Source organism: Puntigrus tetrazona, unplaced genomic scaffold, assembly GCF_018831695.1.
Source record: "Puntigrus tetrazona isolate hp1 unplaced genomic scaffold, ASM1883169v1 S000000682, whole genome shotgun sequence".
Taxonomy (NCBI): Eukaryota; Metazoa; Chordata; class Actinopteri; order Cypriniformes; family Cyprinidae; genus Puntigrus; species Puntigrus tetrazona.
Window position 1 is genome coordinate 110,001 of NW_025048296.1, and position 11,157 is coordinate 121,157.

The following is an 11,157-nucleotide window of genomic DNA, read 5'->3' on the forward strand; positions in this document are numbered from 1 at the left end:
CCTCGTCCCTCCATTCCTCCGGCTCTGTCAGGCTCCTCCCTTCCCCCGGCTCCACCTCAGTCCTCTGTCGCCTGGCTCCGCCCGCGCCCTTCTCATTCCCCGCCTCCGCATCAGTCGCCGGCCTGCGGTATTGCCTAGACCTCCAGCGCCGCTGTGTCACCCTGGCTCTTCGGCTCTCCGCCTCAGTCTCCCGACCACCTGCTCCGCCGCCGCCGGTCGGCTCCATGGGGTTGATGACCGTTACTCTCCATGGCTCCTCCCTCCGTCGGCTCCCACCACTGACCATCATGGCTGGGTTCTGGATCGCCTCCCGCCTCCGGACTCCTCCCGCCTTCACCCTGGCTCCTCCCACCGTCTCTTCCTCCCTGGTCTCAGTTTGCTGACTCCTCCCGGAACCCCTCCCAAGCTCACAGTTATGTTTTGTTTTGTGGAGCGCCAGAGTCGCTCCTAGGAGGGGGCTATGTCACCAAGCCAGCAGAGGGAGCCCTGACCTCTGGGTGATCTGCATCCACTCCCTCTGCATTAACTTCCTGTTCCTGGACTATAAAGACTGCAGCAAGCCACTCACCTGCAGGTTGCATTGTTTCGCCTGTCTCATAGTTAGATCGTTCGTGGTTTATAGTTTCTGGTTTTGACCCTGTCTGTTCTGATTCTCTGATCGTTTGCCGCCTGACCTGACCTTCTGCCTGTCTCTGGATTTCGTTATTGCCTCGCCTCCTATATATCTGTTAGCCCTGTTTGACGCCTGCCTGTTATGACCATGCCTTTGTTTAATAAAAGCCTGCACATGGATCCGCACGCCTCAGACCGCTCATTCGTGACACTATGATTATAACTGAATATTGGCCATCTAATGTTTTCAGGCCACTCCCTTGTCAAACGTGTAAAATTTGGGGTGGATCAGACATTTTCTTTGCAACTTAACTTCACAAAGACATTTAGATTAGATTTTTAGATTTAGATTTTAGAGACTAACCAAATAAAATGTGGATGTCATTAAATCTCTAGGATGAGTTTTTTTACAGAGTAAAATCAAATCAAATTCAAATTTTATTTGTCACATACACATACATACATGTTACGGCATGCAGTGAAATGCTTTGAGTGAAACATGTCACTTCCTGTAGCCAGGTGGTCGCGCTATGAATATAACTGAATATGGACATGTAGATCTCTTCAGAAGTCTTATCAAGCATATGAAGTTTGGGCCAGATCGTACATTGTATGTCTGAGTTATAACAACTTCATGTTTCACTGTGAAACGTTGAATTTGCAAAATATTGTTAATTTTTAGTTGTGTTAGTTAATAATGCATTAACTAATGTTAGCCAAAGTGTCTTTATTTTAAATTGTTGGCAGCACTTTTTATGATCTCCAATTGTTTTTTAAAAAAAAATATTTCAAATGATTTATAAGCATTTGTGAAATAATAACATAATATATATTATAATAATAATATAGTTTTAACTTGTTTATATACGTTTATTGTTCTAATTAATTGAACTGACCAGTAAAGAGTCCTAAAAGACAAAAGATTTTGTATCCTATACTTGGTATTACGTACATAGGTTTCACTTGACTTCTTATAGTTTTAATTTTCTTACGGCCTCTGAGCATCATTAAGTTATGAAACTGATCATAGTTCATCAGAATCTGCCTTGTTGGCAGCGGCTATTTACACTAGCTCATTAAAAAAAATGTGTATCCACATGAACCACAGTTGCTTTCAGCAAAGTTTCAGCTATTAACTTTAACTATTAACATATTAAATATTAACAAAGATTAATAAATCATCTAAATATATACTGTTCATTCTTAGTTGTGTTGGTTAATGCATTAACTAACGTTAACCAAAGAGACTTTTTGTTAATTGTTGCCAATACTTTTTAGATCTCCACTGCAACACCATTTTGCTCCACCATGGGCAAACCTTTGCAATTTATCATCTCCAAGTTCTTGAAATCATTTTCACAGGAGTATGGTGCCTATAGTTTCCAAGCCCTAAGAGGAGTACTGTATCAACTTCCACAGCATGTGCTGTTATAAACAACCCTGAAGAACGGATTTCCTGTTGGTTGGAGCCAAAAACCTGAATTGTTCAGGTATTCAGCACAATGAGATTGATATGTGCACAGAGTTCCATATGAATACATGCAAGTATGTGTGAGCTATCCTGAAAAATGTATATTTTTTCCAAGGGGAGCTGTACAGCCCCTGTGCCATGCCCGGGTCCCAGCCTCTGCGACATCCTAATGACCACATATTCCAACGTGTGTGATGATTTTACAAGAGTTGTTGAGCATGTTACGTCCCCCAAAAGCCCTTTCTCAACCGTTTCATACGTTGTTTATATACAGGAAATAGTAAGTTTTTTTTTATATATCTATATTCAGATTTGCTTCTATATATTCACAATTTACATTTATATATTCCGATTTTCAACTTTATATTTAGTTTTTCTATATAATTATATACATTTTGAGAATTGTTTGTAAACACATTCTAAATGTTAGAAATGCATTGCTTGTTTCAAATACTGTGAACTTTATAATACTCAATGGTGAAGTTTTTTAAACAGTTTTTCACGAAAAGCAGAATTTATTGGGCAGGTCTAAATTGGAGCTCGGTGACACAATGGAGCCACAGAGCAGTGCCCTTCCTGCAAAACTATAAGAACTGCATTCAAGATGCTCATTATGTTTTGTATTGCTCTCGCTGTACTTTGATCTCAAACACTGATCATTGATGAACTGGATGTTAAGTGCTGGGCGTCCGGTCAGAGGAGAACTGACCCCAACTGAGTCTGGTTTCTCCCAAAGTATTTTTTTCTCCATTTTGTATGGATGGGGTTTTGTTTCCTTGCCGCTGTCGCCACTGGCTTGCTTTGTTAGTGACACTTAACTTCTAGTGATTATCGTCGAATTGATTACAGAGACCGTCTCTGCATTTAATAACAAATTGGTCACTTTCGTCATTATACATCCCTGTCATTGTACTCTTCTACCTTATACTGTACAGTGCTTTGATGCAACCTGTGTTGTTAAAAGTGCTATATAAATACAAATGATTGATTGATTGATTGATTCTATACGGTGCTGTTTGAAATCGAAGACACACACAATACAACACATAATACAGCACATAAGCATCAGTGGTTCATCCGTTCAATCATGAGTTACTGCCATTACCGTCAGATACTTCAGCCTAGTTTGCTATCAAGCTATGCCTTCGTCATGTTACGTGGTTGCTATAATTTACAATCATCTCAAATACTTTCACATTCTTTTTTCTGAATTCTCAGTGAATAAACTTCTCCCCTCCCATGGATAGAATAATTATGGCTTCCTGTTTGCAGGCTGGCCCCTCCTACACCATAGGAAATGGTAAAACAAGAGAATCATGAATGTCAAACAATATTGATCTAATTTCCATTCACCTTTTCTTATTTTCAAAAACCAAGTCATCAGTCTAACAACTAAATGTGCACCTTCCATATGACTAAGAATGAAAAACATGCTACATCCATCCATCCATTACACCTATATAACTCCTTCAAAATGACAAAGTAATGTGTTACTTTACTGGTTTTCAAAACGTAATGAACAATGTGTGTGTGTCTGATAGATTAATACATATATAGTGTGTCCTGTTGACTTAGCAAAAATTTTGAAAAAAATTAAAAATAACTTGAAAAATTATATTCATGCTTACAAATAATAGATTTTTTTATCATTCATTTGAATACAATATTTTTTTTTACAATATTTTAAATGCACATCCCTAATTATAAAAAAGGGAGTTAAAACATGTCATTAAAAGTTCTCAACTGAAGAAGGGAAAAAAAAGAGAGAATAAGAAAGACACATCATGATAACATTACTGGCCTAACCACAGTGACAAACTTCAGCCGTTATCAGACAGTGGTTTATGTGGCCCTGTGACCTTCCCTTCAGGTAGTTTTCTATTTCACAATACAAACTGTTTCATAACAGTTTTATAAGAAAATACTTCTGTAAAACAGAAAATGCAATAAAAGTTTAACATGTGAGTGAGGTTTTTTAAAAATCACACAAACATGCATCAAACTACCACATGCAGGAGTACTGAAATAAAGTATTGCAACAATAAGTCCTTTGGTTAGGCATGTGACAGATCATAAAGCTGACAATGCAAAAAATGTTTTGTCATAACATAAAATCACTGGCCCTCATGTAAAACACATAAATATAAGTGCATCATTGCAATAAAAAAAAAAAAAAAAAAATCATGCAACTCTCTTTTTTTAAGACTTTGCAAGGAGAGTAAATGTTGAAACTTGTTATTTTGTTGTCTGTTTTTAATATATATATTTATTTATAAATATATATATTTAATATATATAAGATAATATATTAGTTTTGTTTTTAGTGATTTCTTAGTGTTAACTGTCATTATGTGGAGATCCAAAAGGATTTCATTTACTATTACTATTGTGCTAATGAGTACAGTCTGCTTTGCTGTAAGTGGACATAGTTTCAGTGCCGCCAGTGTTCGAGAACAGGAGAGGACAGCTTAATTTTGACAGCTTTATTTATTTATTTTTAATTTATTTACTTATTTAGGCATTTTTTCCTAGCATTCAAATTTGGCTGGGTGGTTAATAACACCTATTTCTGTGGAGTGACAAAATTTGTGAAGACATTTAATATTGACTTTACACAGACTTTAAATATAAAAATATTAAATTGAGGAATGGAATAGATGAATGCTAAATTAATAAAATATTCTGTGTTATTTACTGGACCTAAAAACCCCACATGTAATAATCTATAACACAGTGTAACACTTGATGGCTGCTCTTAATTCTTTATCATCAGTTAGGAACCTAGGTGTGCTGTTTAACAGCAATCTTTCCTCGAAAAGGATGTTTCTAGCATTTGTAAAACTGTGTTAGAACTAGTACTGGAACTAGGAAGTATCATCATATTAGCCCGGTTCTGTCAACACTGAACTAGCGCCCTATCAAACATCTGATAGATTTTAAAATATTATTAATTACCTATTAAGCCCTAAATGGTTTAGCTGCCCAATATCTGAGTGAGCTCTTATCGCATTATAGTCCTGCATGTTCACTGCGTTCTCAAAACTGTCTCTTTGATAATACCTAGAATATCAAAATCGACTGCGGGTGGCAGATCCTTTTCCTATCTAGCACTCAAACTCTGGAACAATCTCCCTAACACTGTTCAGGAAGCAGACACACTCTGTCATTTTAAATCTAGATAAAAGAAACATAGCCTACACATAACACACTAACACACTATTATTCAAATCCGGATTACAGGGCTGCATTAATTAGATCAGCTGGAACCGGGAACACTCCTCATAAAACAAGATGCATTTGTTACATTGTAAAAAGAATGGCATCTATACTAATATTAGTATTGTTTATTTCTTATTCTGTTTCTCAGTTTGTATCAAGATTAGATGGTGGATCAGCACCCAGAGATTCTGTTCATCAGAGACCAGAATATCTAGATGTGCCCCGTGGACAGATCACCAGATCCTGATGTGGCGCACACACACACACAAACACACATAAGTCATTTACACTATCTGACACAGCTGCGTTGAAAATTGAACAGGAAATTAAGTGCTCCAGAGGAGAACTGGCCCTAATTGAGCCTGGTTTCTCCCAAGGTTTTTTTTTTTTAAATACAGGACGATTCCATATTATAAGAGACATTTTTGGCAGTGGCTAAGTCGGAATCAAAAACCATGCAGTGGAACAGAAGTTCCATGTGTAGAGAAAGAAAAAAAAAGCTAAGTACAAAATAAAACTAACTCAAAAGAATTTACACAAAGGAGTGGCACTTTACATAGTGACAAGAAACCATTGGCTTCTAGCCTGACTAAGGCTCAGTTCTGTCCCCCTCTTCTAGACCAAACAACTAGACTTTATAGATAAGGCTCCTCCCCTCAAATTCAAAAAGTCCAATGATGATCTTTTTTTACAACGCAATTAGGCTTAACTTCACTTGAGTATTTTCCTATCTTCAACATCATCGTACAAACAGTGACATTCACTATGAAAACAAACAGCATTTCAAAACACAATCATCTCAAATACATTCACATTCTTTTTCCACATTCTCAGTGAACAAACTCCTCCCCTCCCAACAACTATGGCTTCTTGTTTGCATACCAGCTCCTCCTATTCCAATATTGATATTGATAATACATATCTTCATGCTTACAAATAACAGATTTTTTATATTTTAATATTCATTTTAATATAATATTTTAAAAAATGCACATCCCTAATTATATATTAACTATATATTAACTATTATAAAATAGTTAAAAACAACTAAGAACATTAAAGGATCACAAGAAGTAAAAGAGAGATTGAGAAAGACACATCACACAAAATTATTGGCCTAACCACAATGACAAACCTCAACTGTTATCAGACAGCAGTTTATGTGGCCCTGTGACCTTCACTGAAGGTAGTTTTCCATTTCACAGTACAAACTGTTTGAGAACGAAAATACTGCTATAAAATGGAAAATGCTAATTAAATGTTTAACATGTTAAGATTTTTTAAATCACACAAAGAAGCAATAAACTACTGCAAGCAGAAGTACTGTAATAATGTATTGCAGCAATCATCCATTCAGTTAGGCTTGTCATGTGACAGATCATAAAGCTGACAATGCAAAAATGTTTTCATAACTTAAAATCACTAGCCCTTATGTAAAATATAAATATAAATTCATTATTGTAATTACCAGCAAAAAAAAATATACAAACAATAAATCGTGCAAATTTTGTAATTTTATACTAAGCAGAACTGAATCAGTTCCCACCATGCTTTGCTTAGAACTTTGTTGTTTTGCTGTATGTGTTTTTGCACAAGATTAATATATTAGTTTTGTTTTGGGAGATTTGTTAGTATTTACTGTTGTTATGTTGGGAATATAAAATAAAAGGATTTCACTTTCTGAGTTTTAGGGGAATATAATTGTGCTAAAGCGTACAGTCTGTCCAGAATGGGCAAAAATATTAATCTTTCTCTATATTGCATGTTTGTGCTTTAGAATGATAAGTAGCTATTAGATTTCTAGAAGAGAATAGAATGAATGACATACTATTAAATGATTTAAATCAATATTTAAAACCCTTCCTATTAATTGTAGCTGACAAATGTTACAACAGTCTAACACTGTTTGAAAAGCAGTTACTTTCACTTGGATGTAATGATGTACTTTTTCACAATCTGCTTTGATTTACAATACTGATTTCATGATATTTATGTTTTGTGAAACTATACTACAGGGATCACCAAACTTAATCATGGAGGTATGGTGTTCTGCAGAGTTTAGCTCCAACTTGCTTCAACACACCTGCCTAGAAATTCAAAGTATACTCAGTAAAACCTTGATTATCTGGTTCAGGAGCCGGTTGCACAAGCTGTACATAAGACACAATTTAGCCTAGTTTTGACATAAATGAGCACAAAGTAAAAACTTACATGCTACTAAATATTTTTCGTTGCAAAATTATACTTAGGCATAGTACATATATATAGCATATCCTTCTGAGAATAGAGAATAAAATCAATAAGCACTTGAGTCAGATATTTTTTCTCTCTCACTGCATAATTGGATTATGGATTATGAATGAATGAATGAATCACATGGATTATGAAGATTAGCATTCACTTTACAATCTAAATTCTGTAATCCTAGGATCTGGCTCCAGAAGTCACACCACAATGAAATGACAAGTTACAATTTCATACAAAATATAACAAAAGTCCATTATTAATTGCCACAATTATCACATTTTCCACGAACACAATCTCAGTGATCATAAATCTCATATAATTAACTGATTAGCAACTAAAAATAAATAAAATGTACATTTGTACATATAAATAGTTACACTCATGCTATCAATGTGTCAGTCTTGTTCATCTTAGTGTCAAACTTATGTGAATAGGGTAAATGGATGGTATGGGGGATAAGACCATATTTTTTTGTAAATAAGCAAATAAACTAAAGCAGCACAGTAATGCTCTTATAAATAACTTTAAACAGGTTATCAAGCCCAGTTTCTTGCTTCTCTTTTTGATGAAATACTTTGGAACAAACATAGAAATACAAATAAAAAAATAAAAAAACAACAGGCTAAACCTAAACTGTACAGCAATGTGAATTACATCCATAAAATGACTGTAAATGCATTCATCATGCCAACACTTTTATAAACATAAAAGTCTTTTAACGCTTGAGGAGTAAATAAACATTTTTCAAATGGATAGATCTTCCACTAAATTCTGAAAATCTTTTTCAGAGGTGACTATCAAATGCCTGTTTATTGCATACTTGCCAGTTATTGCTTTAAATTCATTCAAAACCATGACCTTACATAGAATCATAAAAGGATGACAGTACAGACAAGAATTCTGTTAACCCTAAAGGGCAGATGAAAGTTAATTATTTAGCAAACAGGTATTTCACAGATGAGCAATTTCAGTGTTATGCAGAGCTATCATTATGGATAAGACAACTCAGTCTTACAGAGACTATAATTTTAAAAGCCAAACTCAGTAACAACGAAACTGACAGTATAAACAACAAAAACACAACCATAGTATTTTCTACAGCAAAGTTGACATTTGATTAAAACTGCACAGATTTCTAATTAGTACCTATTATAATGCCCTAGTTGTTTGCCTTTGATCTTTATTTAACAACAAAAAAACCCCACAGAATTTCTCTATAATAGTTCTTTGTTGTTCATGAAAACGTTACAAATGCTTTAGAACAGTGCAACGATGCATATACCAATACACAAATATATTCAACCATTTCAAAGCAATGTTAATTAATTAATTTATTGTTTTAGTCTAATTCTTAAAAAAAAAAAAAACTCTTGCTTCATAAACCATAAAACACTAAAACACAAAATTACAAAAATGTGAAAAGCAAGTAGTGTGCTGATCTAAGAAACCAGTAAGCCACTGGACAACCCTATAATAATTTCTGGTACTTCATAAAAATGTGGCTTATTTAATATTCATTGTTGTAAGTTATACATTCAGAAGGTGCTACTGCTGCAAAAATCTTTTCCTGGGGTTACAAGTGCTGCACTGGTTGTGTTTAAGAATCTTTTGGCAGACAGCTTCCTCAGCTGACAAAGTTGCCCCTCACACCACAAAGTTGTCTTTCAACTCACCCTGACCCTCATGCTTCATAACAAAAGAACAAAAAAAGTGAAAATGAATGTCACCAGTTTGCAAAGGGTCATTTCACTGGGGGCAGCAGATAGAACATCTACTCAAATGTCAGTTACATTAGGGGGATGGGAAAGGAGAAGACACTTGAACATAAATGAATTGTTTTCTGGTTTCAGGTAAATTAATAAAGCAAAGAGACCCAATGAGTGCCTGCACATTTTGTTCAGTTCTAACAGTAAAATTCAAGCTGACACATTTAATATTGCCATCATATAGCAATTACCATAATCACACATTAACAGGGGCAGTGTTGAGGTTAATGCATTGCAAGTGACTCGAGTTACGTAATCAGATTACTTTTTTCACAAGTAACTAGTAAAGTAAAGCATTACTTTTTTTTAATTTACAAGAAAACATCAGTTACTTTTTCCTGCCTTTGCTGATCCAGTTGAATCATACTAATAAGCAAAAATGGCTAACAATTGTGATTCAACAATTTGAAAACAATGAAGAGTATTAAACCTTCTTCTGTGTTCTACTGTACAGATGTGAATGTGAGGTTTATTCATTACAAGTTTTGCTGTGAAGTGGCTTTTCCGTAATAAAAAATGCTGCCTCAAAGAGTTTAACAAATGGTTAGGGTTATTAAATACAAAAAAACCCCACTGAAGATAAAATATTAGAAGGAATAGATAGTATGTTTACAAAATAAGATATCACATAAATGTAAATGGTTACAAAAGCAGGTGCGATATACAGGAGAGCCTAACACCACTTACTTTACGTTGAATGTGTGTACATGTACATGAATGCAATGTACAACGTTCTCACAGATGACTACAACTTAATTGTATTAAAACAAGAGGAATGCTTTCTGTTTACACTCCAGCATGAAGACGAGTTGCAACAAGTAATTTCGCACATTTGTTAGAACTAACGTCACACAAACACTAGTAATCCTACCTTTAGAATGTGGTCCAGGTCAGCATTTTTAAGACATGGATATCTTCTCAATATTTCCTCCTTTTGTGCTTTATAATTCTTTACTGCGGTCTCCCAGTTAGGTTCCTCGATGACTTGGAAAATCGCTGCCCCAATTGACAGATAGAAAATGATAGCCGAAGTCAGAAGGGACCTTTGTCTACCATAATTAGCTCAAATGATGTGGAGTGACTTAAAAATTACTTTGATAGCGCCAACATTCTCGTTATAAATTAACGTTTAAAATGTGAGATATCTTAATAAAAATGCGACAGAGTTTCTTGTTCGAGAGTAACGAAAGTTTAAAAAAACTGTATATCCAGCAAAAGTCTTTTAACATTTTTTTTAAAGTCGCCAGTAGAGCGGTCCACGTGCGCCACTCGCATTGCTAGTGTAGCGCTCTGATGAAACTCTTGACTGATCTGTTAGTTCAGCATGCCATGTGAGAAGGAAGTTGGCCAAGATCCACCCACTGTCGTCTCCCCTTTTTCATAACAACAGTTTTGTTTCAATTTCACATTTTATTCACACATTTTGTTCCCTTACTTTTTTCAACGAACTAGTTACATTTTTCAACGAATTACACTAACTAGCTAAATTAACTACATGAAACTACTTTCGAATTATTAAAACCATAAACATATGCAGTATGCACGCCTTCTTCCATGAGTATATTTATCTCCAAGAGTATATTTAGCACCTTGCTTTAAAAGGATAAAATGCTTTTTCTTTTTTAAGTAATCATTTGTCATGAAGCACTTTTTTATGTGAAAAATTTAGATTTTCTATGGACTGAAATTGATTTGGGATTAAATAATATTTCAGAAGTAATAACATTATTTATTTTTGTTCTTTTCAGGATATTCCACCAAATGATAGGCTTATATCATACAACAAATATGTTTTTTGTCAAAATATGACAACAAAATTACTTTTGAAGAACACAAAACATT

At 34.8% G+C, this 11,157-nt stretch overlaps 1 protein-coding gene across 1 annotated transcript in view; it reads right to left on the reverse strand.

Annotated features, from left to right (window-relative positions):
- Positions 1-10,633, reverse strand: part of LOC122334904 (potassium channel subfamily K member 5-like) — a 28,836-nt gene extending 18,203 nt beyond the window's left edge. The window contains 2 exon segments of the mRNA XM_043232787.1: positions 10,187-10,353; positions 10,356-10,633. Of these exon segments, the coding sequence (XP_043088722.1) occupies positions 10,187-10,353; positions 10,356-10,371 (183 nt within the window). The 5' untranslated portion in view covers positions 10,372-10,633.
- Positions 10,634-11,157: the final 524 nt, after the last annotated feature.